This window comes from Nicotiana sylvestris, chromosome 9 (genome assembly GCF_000393655.2).
Source record: "Nicotiana sylvestris chromosome 9, ASM39365v2, whole genome shotgun sequence".
NCBI lineage: Eukaryota > Viridiplantae > Streptophyta > Magnoliopsida > Solanales > Solanaceae > Nicotiana > Nicotiana sylvestris.
The window spans coordinates 3,646,607-3,673,003 of NC_091065.1; the positions used below are offsets into that span (position 1 = coordinate 3,646,607).

Below are 26,397 nucleotides of genomic sequence, written 5' to 3' on the forward strand. Positions count from 1 at the left end.
TGTTGAGTCGAAGGTTTATGTCTTCATATTTATTGTATCTAATTTATTTATGAATACTCTTGAGAAGTTATTTTCCTTAATTTGCGTACCAAACACCAGAAAATGAGTAAGATTACTACTTATTTTCTTCGAAAATATTTTCTTCTAAAACATTTCCACGGAAAATATTTTTTGTTATACCAAACACACCCTTAATTTATTTATTTTTTGCATAATCTGAAAATTATAAATAAAAAAAAGTATTGATTCAATAATATATTTTAAATTTTTTATAAAAAAATATTTTGTTGACTCTTTATTTATTTATTGCTTCGTATGTTGAACCCGCTTGATGAAAATCCTGGGTCCGCCACTGCTTTTAATACACATAGAAAGGTAAAATTACTAAAATACCCAAGACTAATAGATGGTTGACTGGTTCTTTCCATTGTTTGTTTTATGTATACAGTTGTCTAATAGCCCTAGCTTATTGCTAATATAATTCTTCTGCTCGATAAATATTTACTAATTTACTTTATATATACTTTTTAACTTTTATACTATCCGAGCATGTGATCTAGAATTGGATTAATCATGTTTATCAGGAAAGAACAATAGAATGATTAAATTTATTCTTCATGGATATTAATGTTTTACATCGTAATATCTTACGTAGGTATACATCTTTTTGCTTGATATAATACAACTCTTGCTTCTTTCTCATGTGGGTGTTTTCTACCCGACCTTATTCACGAAATTTAAAAATAGCCAGATTTATAAGTAATCATTTAAAAGTAGCCACAGTTTCAAAAGTCATCGAAATTTAGTTATTTTCATGTAAAGATAAATTTGAACGAAAACATTGTTCAAAATCCGAAAAATACTCCAGCATAATATACTGAAATTCCAGAATAATATACTGGAGCTCTAGTTGTGGAGCAAAAATGCTAAGCATATGGCCCAAAGTGACCTCACGACCGGCAAGTTCCGCATACTTAAGCAGCATAAGAAACAACTTGTACAAATAAGGCGAAAGCTGAGCAGGACACACCTCATAGTGACGACAAAAATCTACCACCAACATGGGAAGAGGAAGTGTGTACCCTACAATAAAGGGGTAGGCGTAGAACACACAATATCCGGGGCGGTCGAAGTGAACTCTGTCGTCCCCCTATGCCGGCCACATCTCGACGAAATCGAGGATCCCCCACCATTCCCTTAAATCTACAATTCCCCTTTCTCTCACAATGGAAGCGATAGGTTCCCGCTCCGCTCCACCGCCGAAATTGAAGTCAGTTGCGTCCCTCCCTGGGCGAGGCAGAATTTCATCTACCGAGGGAACCTCCTCATCCTCCACCGCATCCACTTCTCCGGTGATCAGAACAGAACTCTCTAGCACCGGATTAGCAGTAGGGAGATTATCATGAGAAGAATCACCAACCATTTGTAGCAAGAAAACTCTCTAAGAGATGCGATACGAAGAAAAAATGAAAGGTTTTAGTGAGCAAGAAGGTAAGCAAGAATTCGAGGTATCAGAGAAAACGATATCTTAAGAATTCTCTCAAACGAATGTTGAAGTGTATCAATCAAATGACAAGTTCCTCTATTTATAAGAGACATAAATTCTCCAAGCACGAAACCTAAGAGTCGCCATTTGAATCTGATGGGGCACGAAACGTTTCAGTTTCCTAGGAACGTGTGTCATAATGTTGGCATACACAAACCAATGCTTCATTTACCAACCGGCGTTTCGATTCCGAAACCATCGCAACGGTCCACGAGTGCCGAAAGAACACCTCTACTCTGCCAAAAAATCCACAGAACGCGACTAAGGAACGGAAAATTGGGGGTCATATTCCTCTCGACTATGCTGCAAACATGATCCGTCCGTCGAGCCCGACAAAGGACGACCCCGATGGACGAAGGGACTAACTGTATTGGTCAAAATCTGACCGTTAAAATCTGACCGCCACGACCAGGTTACCCACGACCCCTTTTTAGCAATCGGGTAGTGGAAGTCAATAGGGTCCACTTCATTTCTACTCCAAGATATCGAACACATCGAAAAGAGCAATGCCTAGAGTCACGACTAGAACGCACCACTGACCCAAGCGCACCAAATCACGGTGGGGATCAAGAGGTTTCGACTATATATACATCTCAGGAAGGCTTTCAAAGGGGGGGGGGGCTTCTCTAGGGTTATCTAGAAAAAATAGAGCTAAGAGCTCCATTGTGGGATTCAAAGAAAAAACAACTGTAGCTCTCTCTCCTCATAAACTGAGGTGGAATGCAATATTGAATCTTAATGAGATTGGCGATGTCTTGTTCATCTCCCATATATTCATCATTACGAAGTTGCTCGGTCTAGAATCAATTAAGTTTGACTATGATTTACCCCTTTATTTTTGATTGATTTGTTCAAAAATATTTTAATATCTTTTGAGTCAAACAGTAGTGTACCAGAAAGGCTTAATGTTACAATAAAGAGGGAATTTTGGCCAAAATTCTAAGCTATTTTCATAATTTGTAACTTCAATAATATGACACTTTCCAGCATATTGCTTATCTACAGTATAATTAATTGGATTTGGTATATAAATCAAAGCAATAATTGAATGTCGTTACGTAAGACTTGAGTTGATCTCTCTACTTCTCCTTTTAAGATTTAATGATTCTTCATTTTTTCCATCCAGACTCTAAGCTGAAGGAGAAAGGAATCCAAAATGGACCAGAGAAAAGAAGTCAATGCAATACCAAAATGAAGTTCGGGTGGTGAGGTGAGATGTCATGTAGCATCCACCACACACAATTTCAGACCATATGGGATAATATTGGCCATGGTGGAACGGTTACCAGTTGAAAGGTAATTCCGGACCATTTTTATAACGTCAGAGGGCACTAATGAACCAACATTATAACAGATCTTTTTTATTAGTAAAAACAAAAATTTAACCCTTTTCGAAAATAGAACTATACTAAGGATCCGTTTGACCATAATTTTTTCCACTTTTTTTCGAAAAAAATTCACTTGTTTCGAAATTGTGTTTGTCCATAAATTCACTATGAATTTTAAAATTTTTAAAAATTTGAAAAACTATAAAAAGTTATTTTTCAAAATTTTCCCATCAAATCACTCATAAAAAATCAAAATAGCCCAAAATTGTATTCATGTCCAAACACAATTATTTTTATTTTTTTATATTTTATTTTTTTCGGAATTTTATAATTCTTATGTCCAAACGTCCACTAATTCTATTGTTACATAATTTATTTAAATTTTTTAAAGAATGTATCTATAGAGAGCGTGTGCATCAACGTTAGGCATTTCATGCTTTAATAGTTGTACTATTCCGAACGCCCACAATCGCTATCTGTATCCTGAAAAGTAAAAACAGGTACTCCAGCGCCGTCATTTCGTCAAATAATCATCGGATTCTCAGCCCTGCACTCTGTAGAGAGAGAGAAACGAAAATCAGAGAAAGATTTTTCTAGAGAGAGAAACTGTATGTATTGGTAGAGAGAGAAAGCATCTTGCAATATTCCAATATTCTCTCTCCTTCCTTTTTCTCGAATTCCAGGGGCTTAATTGTAATTTCAGGCATTTGAATCGGAGGATCTGATACTAGGGTTTGCAATTGCAATTGTATTGAATTTGAATTTGAAGAATATGTTGACTCAAATTACAAATTATTGAGAACTGCAAATTCTCATTTCGTGCAGATTTAGAGTTTCGGATTTAGGGTTTCAGATATGGACGTAGATTCTTCGATGCCGTCGGAACCCGATCAGGATCCGAATAACGGCGGTCCGACATTGGAGCAGCCTAAGGACACGTCACCGGTCGGTGAATCTCCGGTTACTACTGCTCCGGTTGCTGGACCGAGGTGTGCTCCGACGTACACGGTAGTGCAGGCTGTTATGGAGAAGAAGGAAGACGGTCCCGGACCGAGGTGTGGGCACACGCTAACGGCGGTTCCGGCAGTTGGAGAGGAGGGTACTTCGAATTATATTGGTCCTAGGCTTATTCTATTTGGTGGTGCTACTGCGCTTGAGGGGAATTCTGCTGCTTCAGCACCAGCTCCTTCTTCTCCTGGAAGTGCTGGAATTCGTAAGTTTCCTCAATTGAATACTGAATTTCTATTTGCAGAAGCGAATTCAAGATTTAAACTTTATGGGGTTCAAGTTCGGGATTTTATTTAACTCATTTGATTTACTGTGTTGAAATCAATTATTTATTACTCTATTATTTAGTGATTTTCTTAAACCATATATAGAGTTTGAGCCAACAATGTTTCCTCATTGAATGCTGAATTCTCTTGATACCTTATTCAGGCTCAGTTTTTTTGGTTCCTGAGTTGGTTGGGACTTTTAGAACAGAACTTCTAATATTTTTTATTTGTATTTGCATAATATTGGCGATGAGTTAAAATGGAGTAACGTGCTAGTGAGATTCATATAGCAGAGCCAACTTGTTTGGGACTAAGACTTAGTTTTGTCAAAGGCTCATTTAAGATGCAGTTAAGCCATGAAGCTCAAAAAAGCTCGGGGAGCGCTTCCCTCACTTAAGCTGCGCTTGAGTGTAGGTGAGGCACTAAGGCGTGCGTCTTGTTGCCCATGCATTCTATCTTGGATTGAGCGGTATTAAACAACAAATATAATCGAGAAAGAGATATAATAATTGTTAAAGTAAAATATTATAAATGAATCTGTTACTTTTTATGTATTTTTTATTTTTTTCTTCGTTGCGCCTTTCTTTACTAAAACTGTCAACTTAGTTGAAAAGCATCTTAGTGATTGATTGGCTTTTAGTACTAGGCTTTTGCTTTCTTGTAGTTCTTCTCTTTACATCTGCCTCCACACTTTAACTGCACTTTGCTCTTAAAGCCCCAGTAGACCTGGAGCGCTTCTTAAAGCTTCGCCTTTGACAATACCAGATAGCAATAATTTGTTGTTATTGTTGTGACTTTTAGATGAGGTGGTCACTCAATTCAATATTCTCTTTGTCTTAAGGTTGCGTTTGGGATTCTACCACAACTCGTTTGTCTTGGGATTCGGGATTTAAACTTTATGCTTTTAGAATAATTGAACATGAAACAATATATGGTTTGAGGATAGTGTTTGTGGTATCTAGCGTTGGAGGTTGACTACTATGTAACTATAACATTTCTGTAATATCTCTGATTATTGAAGGTTGATGATGATGTCAAATCATTGACTGAAAAAAAATGATATGGGTATGAGTTGGGATACTAGTAAAGAAAAATGACTTATGTTCATAAATGACGGTAGCTATTTCATCCCTTTTGATGGAAAATATTTTGGTTGGGGAAAGCTTTTTCTACTATTCAAGGTAGCCAAACAATAAAAAATGATTTCATCTAAGAAATCTTTCCCTACTTTTTCTTAAGAGCATTTTTGTCCATGCCAAACACACACCCTTATTGGCTGTTCTCTTGAAGAATCTTCTTGGAACGCAAGAAGAGGAGGCTTCTCTGGAGCTAAGTCTCCTTACCACGAGAAAGAGTGAAATCTGGTTCATCTAGAATAATCAGTTGGTAGAGGGGTTTTTGTTCAGAAGCATGCCTTGATTGACTAGTAAAACTGAAATAGGTAGATTTGAAGTTATCATAACAACTTAGCGTTCTGTCTGATTTCAGGCTTAGCAGGGGCTACCGCTGATGTGCACTGTTATGATGTTTTGACAAATAAATGGTCTAGGTAAGTCTTGATTCTGTGGTGGGCATCTGATACATTCACTTTTGTGCTTCCATAGAAAGGTTAAAATGTAGTTCTGTTTCTTGATGATATTTATAGGCTCACTCCAATTGGAGAGCCCCCGACGCCGAGGGCTGCTCATGTTGCTACAGCAGTAGGAACTATGGTTGTCATTCAGGTTTGTATTAACTGATAGATTTTCATTGTGCTTGATCATCTGCCCCATCAAGTTTAAGATGCCTATTCTGATCCATCCTAGGGTGGGATTGGTCCAGCCGGTTTGTCAGCTGAGGATCTTCACGTTCTGGACCTTACACAACAACAACGACCACGATGGCACAGGTTAGCACTTGAAATAGTTGTAGTTGTCATTGAACTTGTATTTGCTGTTGACCTGTGAAAATGTATTTAAGTGCTGACAAAATCTTTTACAACAGCTACTGAAATAACTATTTTCATTTTAGGGTTGTGGTCCAAGGACCTGGTCCAGGACCTCGTTATGGACATGTCATGGCTTTGGTAGGGCAAAGATATCTCATGGCAATCGGTGGAAATGATGGTTAGTCTAATGAAGATACCTCCCCATTTGTAAACAATGATATTGGTCAGAAAATCATAACGTGATCCATTATTTTCAGGAAAACGGCCTCTAGCAGATGTTTGGGCTTTGGACACTGCTGCAAAGCCATATGAATGGCGAAAATTGGAACCAGAGGGTGAAGGTCCTCCTCCTTGCATGTAAATTTCATGCTTTCTCTCTCTCTCAATCTCTTTAATACTGCACTCTAATTCACTTGTTGCCTCATCGCAAGTATTTCATGATTTCTATTCTGTTGTGCTTTAGATGGTAGAAAATTTCAGTATTACATGTCTATATGAAACTGTAACTAATCCTCACAATTTAAAAAGTGATTTGTAAGTGTAGTATATGTGCCAAATGGTGGAAAACATCGTTGGTGGTTTGTTTAACTTAAAAAGTGCATCTATATGATCGTTTGATTGTAAGCATGTATTACTCTATTTCCTTTGTGGGTCCTTATTACTCTATGAACTAATGAAGATTTGTTGTTAATAAAGATTTGTCGTCTCTCTAGAATGTGTTTTTGATCGTTACTCAATCTGGAGAGGCAACAATTCTTCATTAACAAAACTGAAACTGATGTGTTATTTGTTGTCTCTTTAGAATGTGTTATTCGTTGTTATCTCCAAACCTGATGTGTTGAGCTTCTTTGCTCTTCCCCTTATTTTGGGAGGGGTCTGGGGCTTTGGCTGAGGGTGAGCTGGATGTTTTTATTTTTGTTTCAAGGAATTGATGTAGGGGAAAAAAGAGACTTTGGAGAACCAAGAAGGGGTCGATCCTTTCCCTTATTTTTCTGCAGTATAGATTAAACATAAGTAGGAAAATTAAATCTACGACATGTATTTTGGATATGGAAAAACATCAGGGATACATTTCAAACACTCTTTGTACTATATTGTTGACTTGACACAGTTAACAAGAACGCTGTTAGAGCTGCCTCTGTTTTATTGTAGATGCTTGCCTAAGTGCCAAGAAATGTTCAAATGGGAAATGCGTTCTTTCCTTATTTGGAAGATGGACTTTGATTAACTGTAGGGCCTGGTGATATACTGCTGGATACGTTAGCCATTAGTTTTCCCTTAAGGAAGGTTCCTACAGAATTGTTCTATTTGGCGAGGAAAGCCCTTCAAGTGTTTGGTTCTAAAAGTTCAACATTTCCATTTGAATTTTCTTTGTGGATTATCATAAGTTTCATCTGATAAGGTCGATGCTGAAAATGAATTATTGTGATCCTTATCTGGACCAACCAATGAAAGTTATAAGGAAATGCTTAACAGCTTGTGTTACTTGGCTAGGTATGCAACTGCAAGTGCACGCTCTGATGGTCTTCTTCTGCTTTGTGGAGGGAGGGATGCCAATAGTGTGGTGAGTGAAGCACGTTATCTTGCAAACAAGAAAAAAATGTTTCTTGTGTTGATATCTGTTAACTTTTTATCAGTACCATTCACTTTGGACATAGAAGGCTATGTTACCAATGAAGCTACCTTTTTAACTTGAACAGGAATACAATTCCTCTTCTATATTCTTAAATCGCACAGAATTGACGCACAGATGTAACCCATCTTCTTGATGGTACATGATTCCCATTTTTGTTACTAAGTTTGTAAGCTGTTGTCAGTCACCTTCATGGATAAATACCTAAGTGAAGTTACATTCCCCAGTTTTTCATTACTATCCTCAGTTATGTGGACAATATATTGCCGTGTTAGTTTTCTCTGTCCCAACTCACGTGCAGGTCTAATTTTTTTCCTTGGGTCAAGCACGTGAAAAAATATTTCCATTGGTGAGTGGAAGTTGAGACTTGAAACCAGGACCACTTGCATGCTCTAATAACACGTTGAACTGTGGAAACTACGTCGTTTAAAATTTAAGCTGTTAAAGAGGGGGACTTTTATTTACTTAATGTAGGTCAGCAACAATTATCAATGGCTACACTTCCTAAAGTTCTATTTTCCTGTCTTCTCTCCCTGATCCCTTGTGCTCCGTCTTGCCATCTCGCTCTCACTACTGTCCCTCTCCAGATAACCACCGAGTTCAGCTTACCAATTTGCAGCTGTGACGTGAATTGTCTGATTTTGAGTTTAATTAAACAATCGTAAACATTAAGAAGCTTTTTTAGGGTTTTGGATCTGATCTGCAGTTAACACGTATAGTGGATGTTGGGGACTTGGATTTAAGTATGTGGTCTAGTGTGATGGTTGTACTTTAACATTTCTTTTACCTTGGTGATTCACAGCCACTAGCAAGTGCATATGGACTGGCCAAACATAGAGATGGGCGTTGGGAATGGGCCATTGCTCCTGGTGTGTCACCATCTCCTAGATATCAGCATGCGGCAGTAAGTGTTTCTGATGACTCAATTTTCTCCCACAAATTTTAAGGTATTTATCAGACGTAATTTGGTATTCTAGGTTTTTGTTAATGCTCGGCTCCATGTTTCTGGAGGTGCTCTTGGTGGTGGACGCATGGTGGAGGACTCTTCCAGTATAGCTGGTATTTTTCAATGCTGTTTTGTTGAATTGCTCATGGTGACAACTGATATTGCTTGAATTTTTTATTTCTTGTTACCATGGTTTGTTTAATGTTAATCTAATAATTGTTCATTTTTCTCTTTCTTTATTTCTTTCTCTTTTCTTTTGTCTGGTGGCAGTTCTTGATACTGCTGCAGGAGTGTGGTGTGACACAAAATCTGTTGTCACCAGTCCTAGGACAGGCAGATACAGTGCAGATGCAGCGGGGGGAGATGCCGCAGTTGAATTGACCAGGCGGTGTAGGCATGCGGCTGCCGCTGTTGGTGACTTGGTATTTATCTATGGTGGTTTGCGTGGCGGTAATGCTAGAAGATAGACATCTTGATTGCTTTCTTATTTGATCTTCAGATGTCAACTATTCTCACTTCTTGGAATATGGTCAGAAGATATTTTTTTTTATTTATAAAAAAGAATAACTGAGACTTACTAAGTTCTATATCTTTTCTTCTTCCATGGGGCTGTTGAGAATGTGCTGTTTGGTTTATGTGTTTATAAGGTAGCCCAGCTAAATCATGTTCTTAGTTAGACTTCTAGGGGTTGTAGGGGTTGTTTGGTCTGAAGACAAGTTATGCTGGGATTAGTTATGTTGGAATTAGTTATACCGAGATTAGTTATGCCGGGATTAGTTATCCTGGTTTTATTTCTTATTGACTGGTTGGTATGTTGTATTAATCATGTGATTGTCAATTTTACTGCTTTAACTTAGGATAACTTATTCTGGGATTACTATGCCACTTTCTGGTAGGTATAAATTATTCCGGTACTATTTTTAATCCAGGGATAACTTATCCTAGGATTAGTAACTAAACAAGGGATAATGCGGTACTAGATTTTTATTCTAGGATTATATTTGCTTATTCATCATACGAAACGACCCCTTAAAGTATAAGATAGAAAAAATGGAAGTTTTTGGAATGCGTGAGGGCAATAGCTCTGGTGTATTTCTTGGTACATTGTTTTCTAATCTATCCCTGGTCCCACTGATTATGGATAACATTTGTAAGGTAGCTGCGGACTTTTTTTACTGATAAAAACTGTCTACTTTATGCTATACCAATTGAGTAGCTGAGTGAGATAATTAAACAGTTATATACCTTATAATAGTTAAAAAACTTCTTAATGAACGGATACACATTCTAACAAGACTAACTGGTTTTCCATGAGTCACTCTTTTTATAGTTTCTAATAAGTGGATTCTGTCTTTCATAGGTTCATCGTGTAATTTGCCTTTGTGCCTAGACTGCAAGCCTTAGTGATGCTGATATAGCTAATACTAAGCGCTGATTTTGAAGACTGAAACTGATGAAATGTGTGTCCACTAAAAGCTTAAGTTGTTAGGAGTACAATTTTTATTTACTTTTATATTGGTTTGTAATACGCCCTCTTACGTGTGGGCCTGATTCTTTTTCTTTGGCTAAGCACTCTGAAATTCTTTTTGATAATGGGTCGCAAAGAGGTTCAGACTCACAACCTCCTACCATGTAGAATTGTATGACCATATGATTGATTAGAAAAGGTTTGCTCATATATTAGTCTGCAACAGAAACTAGTGTTTCAATTTGCGCGTCTTTTAAGGACCGAAATATTAAGAAGGCATGTCTCTTGTCAATGTAAAAGGTTTGATTAGCCCAGAATTTCTTGGTTGACCAACTTTTGCCTGGGGCATTGCAACTAGCATGGATGCTCTTTGTTTGCACCTTGTAGTTAGCTCTCCCAATTGAAGGATTTTAATTAGTGCAGTGGGCCAAAATCTTAGTTAATTTCCTAGCTCTTACATCTTTTCCAAGTACTGTAATGACATCTACTTATATGAAGTATTATTATGATATACTTGTTTAAGAAAGTACTATAATGAAATGTGTGCCTAGGAGCAGTTATTATGAATACATGTCTTAGAAACTTTCATTGAAGTTACTCCTGATAAAGTGTTGGACTCTTGGATATGTAATAGAAACTGCAACCATTATTGAAGCTGTAGCAATAATTGGCTGACTTCAGATTAAAATTGTTTCTCGGATTGTTGCAGTCTCTGTCCAAATTATGCAATTATAGACGTTCCAAACTATAGGTACCAAAATACTGCCAGATGCATGAGTCTTAGCTAATCTCGTAGCTGTCACATTTTTCGGAGTACCGTAGTGACATCTACTTATATTTTTTGAATAGGAGACATCTACTTATATAAAACTATTGTTATGAAATATACTTGCTTAACAAAGTACCGTAATGAGTTATGTGCCTAGGAGCAGTTATTTAGATAATTTCCTAGTTTATGCAATTTTGCTTTTGATGTTAAGAAATGGCTGATGTTTAGAAATCTCTGTGTAGCTTGGTGATATTTTCGTATTTCTGAGACGGCATCTGAGTTGGTGTTTTTGTCGCAGGGGTACTGCTAGATGACTTGCTTGTCGCTGAAGACTTGGCTGCTGCTGAAACAACAAGTGCAGCTTCACACGCAGCCGCTGCAGCTGCAGCATCTAATATGCAAGAAGGAAGGATAACCGGAAGGTACGGATATGGTGATGAAAGAACAAGGGAAACAGTTCCAGAGGCAGTTAATGATGGTTCAGTTGTATTGGGAAATCCTGTTGCACCCCCTGTAAATGGTGATATGTTTACTGATATAAGCACTGAAAATGCTGTGCTTCAAGGTTCTCGGTGAGTTTGCAGTTGCATAAGTATAACAATATCTGCTTCTGTTTTTTCGTTTATTGCATCTTTATTTTCTGAATTCCATCCCTCACGGTTTCGTTTGCAGGAAACTCGGCAAAGGTGTTGAATACCTCGTGGAGGCCTCTGCAGCAGAAGCAGAGGCCATTACTGCTGCACTAGCGGCTGCCAAAGCTCGACAACAAGGTAATGGGGAAGTCGAACTTCCGGATAGGGATCGCGGAGCGGAGGCAACACCAAGTGGTGAACAGGCATCTACCTTAATCAAACCTGATTCAAATAATTCGACACCCACTGGAGTTAGGCTGCATCACCGTGCTGTCAGTAATCCTATGCCTTATGATATGTTTTCCTATGTTGTAAGGACTCTCCAAAATGCTTCTGCACCCGTGTTGGATCCTCTAAAATTACACTACTTTTGGAGGATCCAACACGCACCCGACGATATTTTCGAAGAGTCTGAGCAACATACATATTTTCGGATCAGATTAAATTCGTACATAACTGATTAAATATATTTAATGCATCTGTAGGTGGTTGTAGCTGCAGAGACTGGGGGTGCCCTAGGTGGTATGGTGCGACAACTTTCAATTGATCAATTTGAAAATGAAGGCAGGCGAGTAAGTTATGGAACTCCAGAAAATGCAACAGCAGCAAGAAAACTCTTGGATAGACAAATGTCTGTCAACAGTGTTCCCAAAAAGGTATGATGATTTCACTAATGTGCTTCAACTAATCTTGATAAGCAATGAGTACTATGGCATTGCCATGACACCTCTGCTGGGTGACTGACAAACTTGTGTACTCTCCAGCAGGGGCGGATTTAGGGGGGCGCAAGGGGGTTCACCCGAATCCCCTTCGCCGAAAAAATACACTGTATATATAAGGCAAAATCTGTTTTTTACCTCTATATATTAAGTTTTGAACCCCCTTAACACAATCTAAAAGTGTAGTTTAGTGGTCAAGGGGGGTCAAAATCTACATGAGGTCATGAGTTCAATTCCCACTAGATACAAATTATTTTTTGAACCCCCTTCGTGGAGATCCTGCCTCCGCCACTGCTCTCCAGTTTCCATCACTGCAGTTACATGCGTATGCTTTGATGTTATTATGCAGGAAAAAGAGCAAATATTGGTTGTAGTTGTAGAGTAATTTCAACAGTACGGTGAAAGTAATGCATGCTTTGTTGAAAAAGCTGCTTCATTTTATTTACTCAAAGATGTTTGAGTCTCTCTCCTCTTTGTTTCCCTCGTCTCTTTCTTTTTCTTTTCTTTCTCTCTCTTTTTTCTTGTTGATATCTTTATTTGGTCTCGACTTGTTTGCTTTATGTTTTGTTTCAAGTTTGGCTATCTATTTACCATATCCTCATTTAGTGTCAGGGGATGCTTGTTAGACCTAATTGGTAAAATTTCAACTTATATGCGTGTGTCAGGGGTTTTTTATTGGGGGGGGGGTTGACTTTGGCTCAAAGGTAAAGTTGCTATCATGTGAGCATGAGGTCACGGGTTCAAGCTTTAGAGATAGCCCCTTACAAAAATGCAAGGTAAGATTGTGTACAATAGACCACATTGTGGTACGACTGTTCCCAAACCCAGTACATAGCGGGAGCTTAGTGCATTGAGCCCCCCCCCCCCCTTTCTGTAGTTAGGCTGCCTAGCCAGGAGTATATACATGACATTAAGAGCCAGATAGGGACTCAAAGTGTTTACATGGCAGAAGAAAGAAAGGTATATAGACCCTTTTGTTGCACAAAAAGCTTTCTGAAAGAACAACTTTTTACATATCCTCTCTAAAATTTTATTGGGAGAATCATAACAGCCATCATATAGAGGATAGAGATAAAAAAATTAAGACTTACTAGAAAGGAATTGCGTGGGTTTCCCAATGAAAAAGTTTAATAATGCCTTTACTTGCACCCAAGGGTGTGACCTAGTGGTCAATGAAGTGGGTTGAGAAAATGAGGATTCAGGTTCAAATCCTAGCGGAGACAAAAACACATGGTGATTTCTTCCCATTTATCCAAGTCTTGGTGGATAGAGTTACCTGGTACCGGTTGCTGGTGGGAGGTAGCATGTATCCCCTGAATTAGTTGAGGGCGCACAAGCTGGCCCGAACACACGATTATTAAAATATAAAATAAAAAAACAATGCTTTTATTTTGGACTGGGTATATGCCTTCTGTATTTGCCCTATTCTGTTTTCGAACGAACATAGCTGATGCTATAATGTTAGGGTTCTTTCTCCTCATCTTTGATGAAGTATTTGTTAATGAATTTGCTTCAGCTTACTGCCTTTTTAAAGTAAAAGATGGACCTCTCTTGCGATGGACTGAGATAAGTAACAAAGACTTGGATATGTAGACTTGGGTTTCTATAGACTGGGGATGTGATGCATTGGGGATTAGGACATCAAATTGAACTTTTATGTATTTGTTCGTTCTTCCCCTGTATGGTATTTTTTTGTGTGTATTATACGTAGGGGGAGAAGGGGAAATTTAGTAAAAAAAGAAAAGATTTTCTTTCTCTTTTTTTTGGGGTGGGTGGGGTGGGTGGGGGGAAGTTGGAATAGTGAATCTAACTCCATGAATATTCTCCTTATTGTCCTCCTTCTACCATTGGGATGCCTATGTCTTACTCTTGATTACACATTCATGATGGGGACTCTTTTGGCCTTTGTTGGTTTTTTGTACTAGGAATTTGAACTCTCCTCTTTCTATTTTTTGCCAAGTCAGTTAACCACCCTAAACATTTTGGAGTCAGCTTGGTAAGAGATGCTAAATGTAGGGCATCATCATGCCGATAAAAGAAAAAGAAAGTTGCTTACTGGGCACATGAAATGCAAGGAATATCAGATTGCAAATTACATTTTTATCTATGTCTAATTAGTGAAAGCTTGAGCAGGGAGATGGGAAAAATCCGAAGAGAGTTGACAAGCTTAAACCCAAACAAATTCGGCTTATTCATCTAATCAAGGGAAAAAAATTATGGGACGTTGGTAATAACCAGAGTTTCTAGGAAAATTTCCGGTCTCTAACAAGCTGAATGGAGAAGTGGGGAAAATTGGAGAAAGGTACTTTAAAGTGAAGAAAACATAAAAAAATATTAGGTTTTATCTTGCCTGCTTTATTTTATGATCTAGGAGGATTAGAAAGGTGGGATGTGAGGAAGTTTTTGGGGGAGAGGGGAGAGATATGGGAAGAGACGTGTAGAGAAGACATCTGGAACTGTCCTCCTGGATAACATCCGAAGTACTGGCCACATAACTATTCTCAGTCCCAAATAAGTTGGCGTAGGCTATATGAATCCACACTGACCAGGTATCTGTATTGTGAGATTCATCATGAATTGGTTAGTTTTTCACTGGGTGCTGGCTGCCAGCCTACCACGACCCTCCTTTATCCGGGCTTGGGAACGACAATGTGAGAAAGCTCACACATACAGAGTTAACTATTGTCAATACCTGAAAAAAGAAAACACTCCATCTGCTTGAACGAGTATCCTGTTATTAGCTTTGGCTGATATATCTTTTATTATAAAGGACAACTGCTTATTTGGTTTTATTATATTTTTCTTTTCCTTATTGTTTCAGGTGATTGCCCATCTTTTGAAACCTCGAGGTTGGAAGCCGCCTGTCAGACGGCAATTTTTCTTGGATTGCAATGAGATAGCTGATCTCTGTGATAGTGCAGAAAGAATATTTTCCAGTGAACCTAGTGTTTTACAGCTAAGGGCTCCTATTAAGATATTTGGTGACTTGCATGGGCAATTTGGGGATCTCATGCGCCTTTTTGATGAGTATGGTTCCCCATCAACTGCTGGGGACATAGCGTAAGTGCCTTGACTCAATCCTTCTCCATATTTCTTGTTCTATCCAAGGGTGCCCTTTCAACACCCTAGGTTGGCTCGGTTCCTTGTCTGTGAATTTGCCATACTCTTTTATATGCATAAAGTACTTGGGGAACGACAGTCTCAGTATACCTTGAGACAATATTGAGAATGAATGAAAATCACCTTTTTTTTTGTCATCTAAAATTAGCTCTTGCTAAAAGCTTGCTGGTAATTAGGAAGCACATGCATTGGTTGCTATTTGTAGAGAATCATTTTTTGTTTGAGCTTCTGAGATCCTCTACTTTGTATACATCTGTATATGGGAATTTCCCTTTACATTAATAAATTATATACCTCCAATCTGTTACCAAAAGATATATAAAAACCTTCCTAAGGCATGCAAAGAAAAGGGGAAGAATGTAATGAGGAGTGAGAAATCCAATGAAGTACTTTTATGTACTAAGGAAAATGTAAGTACTTTTAAAAATTAGTTTGAAATAGGGATGCCAATCTTGCAAAGCATTCTGGACAAACTTGCACCAGATCAAACAAGAACATTTCGAGGTCAATGAAATAGCTAAAAGCATATGTTTAGCAGATCTATTTAACCACTTTTTGCATGTTATCAAGCTTGTTCATAATATTTATTTTTTTACCACCTTAAAGTGCAGTTTCAAATTCTCGTTTTCACCGGTGGGAGAAACCTTACATATACCATGCTGGGGTATGGGTGTGGAAATTTGCTTTATCTGATCTTTTTGGGGTATCAAAGTTATTGGGTATCCAATCATATAGTAACTTTAGCCTTGTATACAAGTACAACGATGTGATATGTTATCGGAATGCTACAGTTGGGAAAATCTGGCTGTCAGAGCAGAAAGGACCACATCATTTTTGGGTGAAAGGAAGACTCTTGAGCAAATTCACATATAACAGTGACTTGGTATGAAATGACATAAAGAAGAAGTGTAGTTTATGGGCAGGTGTTCCTAGATGAACATAGCAGCAGGAATCTGTAGATGAAAAGAACCTACTATGTGCTGTGATTTGATGAGCACAAAATTGTTGGATACAAGGCAGACCCAAAACCTTTGCAAGAGAAATGTACTGCCATATGAATAAAGGCTTGTCAAAAGGCATTGTCGCTGTGGAAAATACATAAAAATAGAAGGAAAGTCGAGGAAATAGGAGTACCATGGTTATGCAAATAATCAATAACATGGATGAGAATAATTGAACATTTTGTTGGGAAAGGTGGTAGCCCCAAATACCGTACCGTAGTTGGAAGAAATAGGATGAATAGTTCGAGAAGAATGAGTTATGCACAAGTTATAACTAAGGCACCGCATTCTGGTGAATTAAATGGTGAATTAGAGAAGTTTTTCTTTTGGGGTAGGGTGCAAAAGGGAAGCTATATTTTGGTAGCGATGTAACTCTAAGATGACGCATTCTTTAAATCAGAAATATATTACAAAATAGTCCTCTAACTAAGAGCCTAATGTGAGCTGTGGAATTCGTAGATGAACATAGAAGCAGGAATCTTTGGATGAATATAGCCTTCTATTTGATGTGATTTTGTGAGCGCAACTTTTTAGAATATGAGCAGAGCCAAAGCCTTGTGAAGAGAAAGGCACAGCCGTACGACCTTGAGCTCTTGAAAAGGCATTATTGGTATGGAAAATACGTTAAAGTCGAAGAAACTAGAGGAAATAGGAGGGAGTACTGCCGTTATCCTTCAAATAATCAACAATTATGGACGACAGACTAATTGAGAATATTGTTGAAGTAGTGGCCAAAATTACGAGTAATTGGAAGAGATAGGAATATAGACCGAGAAGAATGAGCTATGCACTAGTTGCAGACTAAAAGTCAGAATAAAAGCAAGATTTGGTGGTGCAAGCTGTTACATCCCACAAGTATAGGTGTCACGCACTCCTACCCACTAAAGATTAGAGCAGATGAGCTTATTGAGTGTTATTGTTGGGATTTAAACCTAAGATCTCTAGGTTGCTATTATGCCTCTGCCTCAACCACTTAGCTTTTTCCTTAGAGACAGACATACTCAATATTTATTTGGGTTGTGTTGACGGATAGAGTCGAGGAAGATTACCAGAGGAACAACTTGGATGTTGAAAACTGATATCTTGGTATGCTCATGGAGAGCATACTACAGGGTAGTGCACAGAAAAGTACAACATAAAGGACCAGCATAGCCAAACTTTAATTCAAATTTCAACTCTGGAGAAAGAGCCGGATTTGTAAAATTTTAGATGGGTGCATCGGAAACAGTCTCTCTGCCCTTCCAGGGTAAGGGTAAGGCTGCGTACATCCTACCCTCCCCAGACCAGTGTTTTTGAGAGCGAGAAGCGCAAAAAAGCGACAGGGGCTCGCCTCGCTTCAAAAGCGAAGCGCACGCTTCATTGAAGTGAAGCGCAATTCTTAAAAAACATAATGTAAACCTTGCAAAGACATAATATAAATAATCAAAAAGTTCAATTTAAAAACTTAAAAGTAGGTACCACTATCACCAATTCCTCCATAAACCATAGGACAAGCAAAATCACATAAAAATTAACTTTATAAACTGAAATACACATAAAAAGTAATAAATAAAGGCTAAAATACTAATCAAATAAACTGAAAATAATATATATATATATATATATATATATATATATATATATATATATATATATATATATATATATATATGTATAATTAACTTTACAAACTGAAATACACATAAAAATTAATAAATAAAGGCTAAAATACTAATCAAATAAACTGAAATATAATATATATATATACACACACACACACTCAATAATTAACTTTATAAAGTGAAATACACATACAAATTAATTAATAAAGGCTAAAATACTAAATAAGTAGAAAAAAAGGAGAAAAAAAATTTCACACCTTCCCTAGCTATGAGCAGGTGCCTGGACAAGAACAAGATGAAGAAAGAAGAAAGAAAAAAAGGAGAAGAAGAAGAAAGAAGAAAAATAACCTGGAGCTTCTCTGTTGAAGTCTTGAACCCTAGCAGCAATTGATTTTGAGAGAAATGGTCTTTACTTAGGTTAGGGGTCTGTTTTGTATAATAAAAAAACAGACCCAAACTTTTTTTTTCTTAAAACTGACCCCCTCCACCACAAAAGCGAGCGTTTTGTCGCTTCTCGCTTCGTGATAGCTTCTACTGAAGTGAGCGCTTCGTGTGGTCGCCTCGCCTCAGGCATGGAAAAGCGACAAGGCATCGCTTCGCGTCGCTTCTCCCTTAAAGCGATCGCTTTGCCGCTTTTTAAAACACTGCCCCAGACCCCACTTGTGGGACCACACTGGGTTGTTGCATAAGGGACCAAGATATGTAGGGAAGTCCAAAGCAAATAAATAGAGGGTGAAGACTATAATAGAAGTTGGAGGGTCCAAAAACTAAAAAGACACCACTTCAAGCATATTGGAAAAAAAAGATTATTATCTTGTAGATGGAAAAAACCTTTTCCTCCTGAATTCTGTAAATGAGTAAGAGATTATATGTTATCATGATATTGAAATGTCAGTGCTGATTTAAAATAAAATTAAAATGTCAGTATCAACCTATCATTGTAAATGCATATCCTATTTGTGATGTAATTAGATCCCTTCTTAGACTCTTGTAATTTAGTAGTAGTTTTGCTTCCCCCTCTTTGTGTTCTGTTTCTCTATGTTCTACTAGGACTACCATTCTTGGATTGATCATCGTAGTCAAATTAGTTCTTTTCATGTTAATATACAGCAAGGGGTCATTCAATTACCGGGATAAGGATACTAATCCCGTTATAGAATTTGGGATTGTATTTATCCCATGTTTGGTTATGGGTATTAGCTAGTACCAATACAAATTTTATACCATAATGGTAGTATTAGCTATCCCATATAGAAGGTGGGATTGCTAATTCAATGGGATACCCCAGCACATGGATATCCTTGTTTATCCCACAATTGAACCAAACAACCCCTAAGGGTTGGCACTATTTAGTTGGGCTTGTAGAAGAATGAAGGGAAGACCCACAACATGGGGTGTGGCCGCCAAGCTCTTGTGTCGGTTACATGGGAACAGAGAAATAGAAGAGCGTTTAAGGGGGTTGAGAATGATTCTGTACATTTGAGGGATAGCTTCTTGTCTTCTAGTTTCTTTTTGGTGCACTCATGAGGTGATTTGATTATACAGGGAATTTCCAGAAATCGATAAGTATTTTACCTTATAGAAAAAAAGGTGCAGTTAGTGTGGTTTTAGTTCATCGCGATGCTGATTTTGTTGTATGATTCTTGCATTTCTTTGTGTATGATCATCAGGTACATCGATTATCTCTTCTTAGGAGATTATGTTGATAGGGGCCAGCACAGCTTGGAGACCATGACTCTTCTCCTTGCTTTAAAGGTACCTGTTTTATGTGGATGTTGTTGTGCTTTTACTTTCTGAATTAATCAATTGATTTTAATGCCGATAAACGGTTGCTTTAGGTGGAGTATCCCCACAACGTTCATTTAATTCGAGGGAACCATGAAGCGGCAGATATTAATGCTCTTTTTGGCTTCCGAATTGAGTGCATTGAACGCATGGTATGGTATCATTTACTGGGAAAAAACTCCTTCAGTTTCCGAGTTAGCTACTGACGTTCATATCTGGAACAGGGTGAGAGAGATGGAATCTGGGCTTGGCATCGGATCAATAGGTTGTTCAATTGGCTTCCTCTGGCAGCACTAATTGAGAAAAAAATAATCTGTATGCACGGTGGTATTGGAAGGTCAATTAATCATGTAGAACAGATAGAGAATATACAGCGTCCTATCACCATGGAAGCAGGGTCGATCATTTTGATGGATTTGTTGTGGTCAGTCTGTCTTTTCTTTTTCTTCTGTCACTAATTTTTAATGATCTCTTATTTTCTCACATTAATCTGTGTATCCAGGTCTGACCCAACAGAAAATGATAGCGTTGAAGGATTAAGACCAAATGCAAGAGGTCCTGGATTGGTTACTTTTGGGGTGAGTAAATGTCTTTTGGTATCTTCTTTCAGGTTAATGAAATTGATTCACTTAAGCACAGAATTTAAGTTTTTGGAAGCTTCTACATTCTTCTTCAGTTGAATAAGCTGTATTTACTTACAAAGGACCCAGTACAGAAGGAACTGGCATTTGAACCAAAAAGTCAGTCTCCACCTGCCCTCCATTATTCTTATTTTGTCACGTTGATAGGCTGTGTTTTTCCGTCCCTTTTTAGTGCAATTTTTTTGAGGATCTTCTGTAATCCTGCCTCTTGCGATAATTCTACCTTTTAGCTTAAAGGATTTGAGCAATTTTTATCTTTTTGTGAAATTTCTTTGTTTCAAGACAATTGCACTCATGAGTCCTTCAAATGGTATTTTGGTTCAGTCAGTTGGTATCCAAAAGGTTGTTATAGGTATCGGGAATATCATTTCGTTTTCTGCTGAATTCTGGTTTTGTTATTCATAGGTTATTCTTCTATCTTGTTTCTAAAGGTATTTGGTTGCGTGTAGTTTCTCTAGCATTTCCTGTGCCCTCATGTACGGCCATTCCCTCTGTGCAGCCTGATCGTGTGATGGAATTTTGCAACAACAATGATCTACAACTAATAGTGCGAGCACACGAGTGCGTGATGGATGGCTTTGAACGATTTGCTCAGGGTCATTTAATTACTCTTTTTTCAGCCACCAATTACTGTGGTATGTTCTTATTTTAGATGTTTGGAAGGTTTTCTACTCTAGATAGTGGTTTTATCTTTATGAGATATTTTCCAGGTTTCTCTTATATAAAACTTATTACTGCAGGTACTGCTAATAATGCTGGTGCAATCTTGGTATTGGGTAGAGATCTTGTTGTGGTTCCTAAACTTATTCACCCATTGCCACCAGCATCACCTGAAAATTCACCTGAGCGTATGGAAGACACTTGGATGCAGGTTCATTATTTCTAGATCTTTTGCTTTGACTCCCGACATATTTGCTTCGATCTATGTTAATCTTGTTTACATTTATTTGTTGGAGTAGGAGCTAAATGCTAACAGACCACCTACGCCAACTAGAGGTCGTCCTCAAACTGCCAATGATCGAGGTTCTCTTGCTTGGATTTAGATAATAGTGAAGATTGATTCCTACACTTCAGGCTCATGCTAACGTCGGGGAATTCCAGTTACATGTACATAGCGTGATGCCATTTTCGAAAATGGCAGAGTTATAGATATCTTCTGAAGAGATGAGGCTTCGCTGCCACAGGGGTCTTCGACAGAATTGACAGGCCTCAGACACAGCAAGATTGGATTCAGTTCATCTTGCTGGAAGCAGTTGGGTTATAGAATTGCCCTTTGTATATTGAGCCAAGGCAGGTAGAAGGAATTAGAGTCTTCCCCCGTTATCAAGGGTCTGTAGTGCTGGATTTTGTTTTATTTATTTTACTTTTCCATTCTTAGTGATATATATGTTTTTCCTCGTTTAGGTGTATTATTTTTGTCTATGGTAAAAGAGGAGTTGAGGTCCCCTATAATATTATTGGTGAGATATATAATCCTGAAATCTTAGTGGGAGTTCTTGTATCATAGAGAGTGTGTGTTTGTGTAATTTGTGATGATACCTTGTACAATGTAAGTACTTTTGAAGAAGAGAAGCTTTCTATCACAAGACAATGAGAGACAATGAGAGAGGAGGAATAGCTGATTATTTTTCTCTTTTATTTTTTATGTTACATATTCCCTAGAAGTTTTCATTGAGCCGAGGGTCCTCAGAAACAGCCTTAGAAACAACCTTTCTATCTCCATGAGGTAGGAGTAAAGTCTGCGTAACACACTATCCTCCCCTGACTCTATGAGATTTTATTGGGTATGCTGTTGTTTGTTGAGAGGAATAGCTGATTATTTTTCTCTTTTATTTTCTATGTTACATACTACCTAGAAGTTTTCATTGAGTCGAGGGTCTTCAGAAAAAGCTTTAGAAAAAACCTTTCTATCTCCATGAGGTAGGAGTAAAGTCTACGTAACACACTATCCTCCCCAGACTGTGAGATTTTATTGGGTATGTTGTTGTTTGTTGTTGTATATTCCCTTAAAGATCCAACTTCATTTCATATGGAAGTTACCTTTTGATTGCATCCAATTTCCTTTAGACCAGAATTACTTTGTTCTAACAGTGATGTTACAAATTAGCCTTAGAATGAAAACTTGTTCCTTATGTTTGGGGTAGGCTTAAAATTACAACTTATGGAGTCGTTTGGTTGGGGAACAAGTTACCCCAAATTTATAATAATGGGATTATAATATGTTAATTAAATAATAAAGGAATTATTTTGTGAATACATTTTTACTGGAAGATTTTTGGTTGGACTAAAAATAAGATCTACGGGGAATAATACAAAATGAGTTCGGTATATACTAGATAAGTTAGAGATAAATTTTTATTTTTAATTTTGACCTTGGATTGTTTAAAAACTTTGGGGGACTGACTTTGGAGAAAGGCATCTTTGTCATTTTAGTATTTATTCCGGGGTTAATTAATCCCGAAATTATTATTTCACTCAAATGGGATAGAATAATACCCAATATGGGATTAATTTATCCCGAATTCAAAAATTCAATCAAATGCAAGATAAAATTATTTCGTATCTAATTGCGAGGTTATTATCCCTTATCCTACGTACTAAATGACCCCTAACTATATTCCTGAGCAGTTTTGAAAGGTGAGCATTTTTAGCAAGCATTTTTAGCCTGCATTAAATATATAACAAACTTTTGGTTGTTAGATTTAATGAGAACTTTGAAAAAAAGGATCTAAATAGGAACACCAGAAAAGTTTCATCAGATACTAAAAATCGCAAATACCAAAAACTGCACCAAATATCAAATACCAAAAAAGAAGAAGCAGAAATCACATCTCAAAAACTATTCCAAATTAACTATAAGCACAAATGCAACCATACAAAAGAGAAAGCCCCTAGTTCAAGCCAAGGTTGTCTGCCCATAATATGTTCATAACGTGTCCTATTATTAGTTCGGAAACGTAGCTTAGGAATCTCATTCGTTATCTGCATGGCTCTCATGCATTCTCGTAATAACTATATTTTTACAGTCACAAATCACAGGAAGTTAAAGGAGAAAAAGAGGAATGTTTTCTTCAAATATTCTGGCATTTTCTCTTCACTTTGTTTCTTTCTGTGCCACCAAATCATATTATCGGATCACAGCAATAGTTGCCTAAAGAAGTTCTTTTGTATGAGAGTAATATATAAAGGTGGAAAGTTTGATAGTAGCTTGTTTGCCAGTAACAATTAAACTTGCAATGTGGTTTTAAAGATACATGATTTCACTTAATACCAATTGGTTAATTTAGGAATAAGTGATGAAATTGATAAGAATATAAAACAAACCGATGTTTGGACAGTATCCTCGAGCTGATGAACCCTCGAGAGTAGTAAGTAAGAACAATAGTTAAAGAGCTAATACGCAGAAAAAATATTATATTGCCTTGATCTATATGAATGTAAGCCCTTTACAATTGATAGGGACCCCTCTTTATATACTAGAGGAATCCTAATTGTGGTACAATTCTAATTACGAAAGTGAATCCCATGATTGATACAAATAATCGCCCTTAATTTAATTTGTTCCAAAATTTTCATCGTGATCTCCGACGGGCTACGGATATTTCGCCTTTCCGTTATTATGTTCCGCTCGAAGCTGGTCCTATCCGGTCTCGATCGTCGGGGACCTCGATCTCGGTAGGTGCCTCGATCCCCGAACTCAACACCTTGTCTCTGTGTTCAAGTCTGACCCTCGACGTAGTTCTCTGATCTCGAAATAATGACAAAATCAAGCAAGCCCGATTGTACCCGTATACAGATAGTCCCCTCGTTTCTTAGAGTGTAATGAAAAGAAACGAACTGAGTCTTGAATTTCGTACATCGACCAATTATGATGTCATCCCAGTGATGTAAGCGACGGAGGCGACCGAAGCTCGCGTCTGCACAGTTCTGAAAATCATTAATTAGCGTCAGTTGATGGTCGGCCACTGACGCCCTTGAACCATCATTGCAATATTATAAATAGATCCTCTTTATAATCTTCTCAAACTTTATTTTCAAAACCTTTCTTAACCTTCAAAGCTTTCCTACTTTCTTCAAGTTTCTCAGTTCTGCAAATTCTTCGAAATCCATTTGCCAATCCTTTCCTAAAACAACAAGCTTCATCCTCTTCTTTCTCTGAAATTATATAAAAATGGCGAAAACATCTAAAACTGTTCCTTAAAAGGAACAAGCCTCTTCATCACGGCCGGCCAGCGATAAAACGCCGGTGGAGCCATGCATCAAGGAGTGCGTTCCTGAGTCGTGCGACCTTACTTCCGATTTTTGAGTTGAGAAAACCTCGTTGGTCCTTGGCTGATGTGATCCCATGTCGAGGTATATATGCTCGATAACAGAGGGCGATCTCGAGTAGGTGAAATAGCATTGCGATTGGGAAAATATAAAGGTGGTGATTCCTACCCCCGAAGAGGATATTACTACTTACGTTGGAGGGTTTTTAAGTGTTTACACTTATCCTTTCACACTGGGTCTTGTCGATCCCGTAATCATCGACTTCTGCCGCCAATACCAAATAACCCTAGGCCAAATCCACCCTTCTTTTTGGCTCATAGTGATTTTGTTCCGATTTTTTGTGAGTAAGGTTGAGGGGATGTCTTTCATCCTCGATCATCTCATTAGATTGTACAACCCCTGTCTCTATCAAGGCGGATTAATAAGGCTTTAGCGCCGGGCCACAAAGGTGTTGTTCTCGAGTACATACGGGCCCAAAGATCGGGGATGGATAAGTTGGTTTGTCCGAGCGAGGGCCTCTGATATAATCTTGGCCAGGAATATTCCATTCCTCGAAGAATGGAACATGAAGCGTAAGTAGAACTTACTCATAGTTTTTATTTGTTGTTTTTTTCTTTTGCTTTTTCTTCATCCACATCTCTTCTTATGATGTAGCAGTTCCCTGGGTGACTGGTGCAATCTCAGACGTCGAAGGCTGGGTTCAGAAGCTGGCCTCGACCTCTTCGTACTTTGAGCGCTGTTGGCGTGATTTGGCAAGGGGCTGATAAGAGACCAAGAATCACGGTAAGCTTATCTTATACGCTGTTGATGCTCTTCTTCAAAGCATCTCTTTTCACTTGTACTTAATTTCCTTTTATGCAGGTCTTGGGATGTTGCCTCAATGAGGCCAGCCCCGCTTGGGGAAGAGGAGGCCCCAAAACTATCTAAGGATAAGAAGAGAAAAAGGGTTTCGATCTTCGAGACTTCAAAACCAAAGAAGAGTAAGACTCGCAAGCCGAAGAACGACGCCACTGCCCTGTCTGAGTATGGAATTCAACAGTTACAAGATGAAAAAGAAGAGGAACATGAAGATGGCGATTTCAGGCTGGTGGATCGAAAAAAGAGCACCAAGGTCCCAAAGGCTATTGAGCCGGCTATGATCGAAGCAGTTCAGCCTCGGGCTGAGGAAGACTTGCAAGATACCTCGAGCGGAGTCCCCGGGTCAGCGGGGGCTGACGTTTCCTCCCATCGAGAGGCACAATTGGTGGATGTATCCGAAGGGGCCAGTTCTGAGGCCCTTCAAAATAATAGGAATGCCCCTAGTGACTTGCTTTGGGCAATAGACATAGGTGATTCGCCGCTCCTCCCCTCATTCTCCAAGGGGAAGATTGAAGAAGCTCGGGCCATGGGGACCCTCGACACGGAATGGCCCACGGAGGGGAGGACTTTTTCCGTGGTTACTTCATGGGGGTCGAAGATGTTCCCGTTCTGGACGCATCAAGAGATTTTTGACAAGGCTCATCGACCCCTGAGTCATATAAGCTTCAACTCCCTTTATCAATATCAATTTTGTCTTCTTGTTTTTCTCTTGTTTGACTTTCCTTTCTTTCTTCATAGGCCTTGACGCTTCACCGGGAAGCATTTTTGAAATCCCGGAAGAGCTGGACCGCTGTGAGGCCGATCTCAAAAAGCTTACTAAGTAGAGAGATGCCCTCAAACTCATTTATGTGCAAAAAGAAGAGGAGATCACGGACCTTCG

At 38.3% G+C, this 26,397-nt stretch overlaps 1 protein-coding gene across 2 annotated transcripts; it reads left to right on the forward strand.

Annotated features, from left to right (window-relative positions):
- The first annotated feature begins 3,381 nt into the window (after window positions 1-3,381).
- Window positions 3,382-21,981, forward strand: LOC104236673 (serine/threonine-protein phosphatase BSL3-like). 2 transcript variants are annotated; one of them, XM_070155741.1, is made up of 22 exons: window positions 3,382-3,606; window positions 3,700-4,087; window positions 5,637-5,697; window positions 5,794-5,872; window positions 5,954-6,036; window positions 6,159-6,253; window positions 6,333-6,432; window positions 7,570-7,639; window positions 8,511-8,612; window positions 8,686-8,767; window positions 8,925-9,104; window positions 11,190-11,463; window positions 11,564-11,795; window positions 12,009-12,179; window positions 15,064-15,302; window positions 19,635-19,719; window positions 19,803-19,901; window positions 19,974-20,173; window positions 20,252-20,327; window positions 20,890-21,025; window positions 21,131-21,261; window positions 21,350-21,981. In XM_070155741.1, exons 2-22 carry the CDS (start codon window positions 3,730-3,732, stop codon window positions 21,431-21,433), a joined length of 2,937 nt encoding a protein of 978 aa, XP_070011842.1. In that variant the 5' UTR covers window positions 3,382-3,606; window positions 3,700-3,729; the 3' UTR covers window positions 21,434-21,981. The 2 variants fall into 2 exon arrangements, with proteins under 2 accessions (XP_070011842.1, XP_070011841.1); XM_070155740.1 differs by having other exon boundaries at window positions 3,383-4,087.
- Window positions 21,982-26,397: the final 4,416 nt, after the last annotated feature.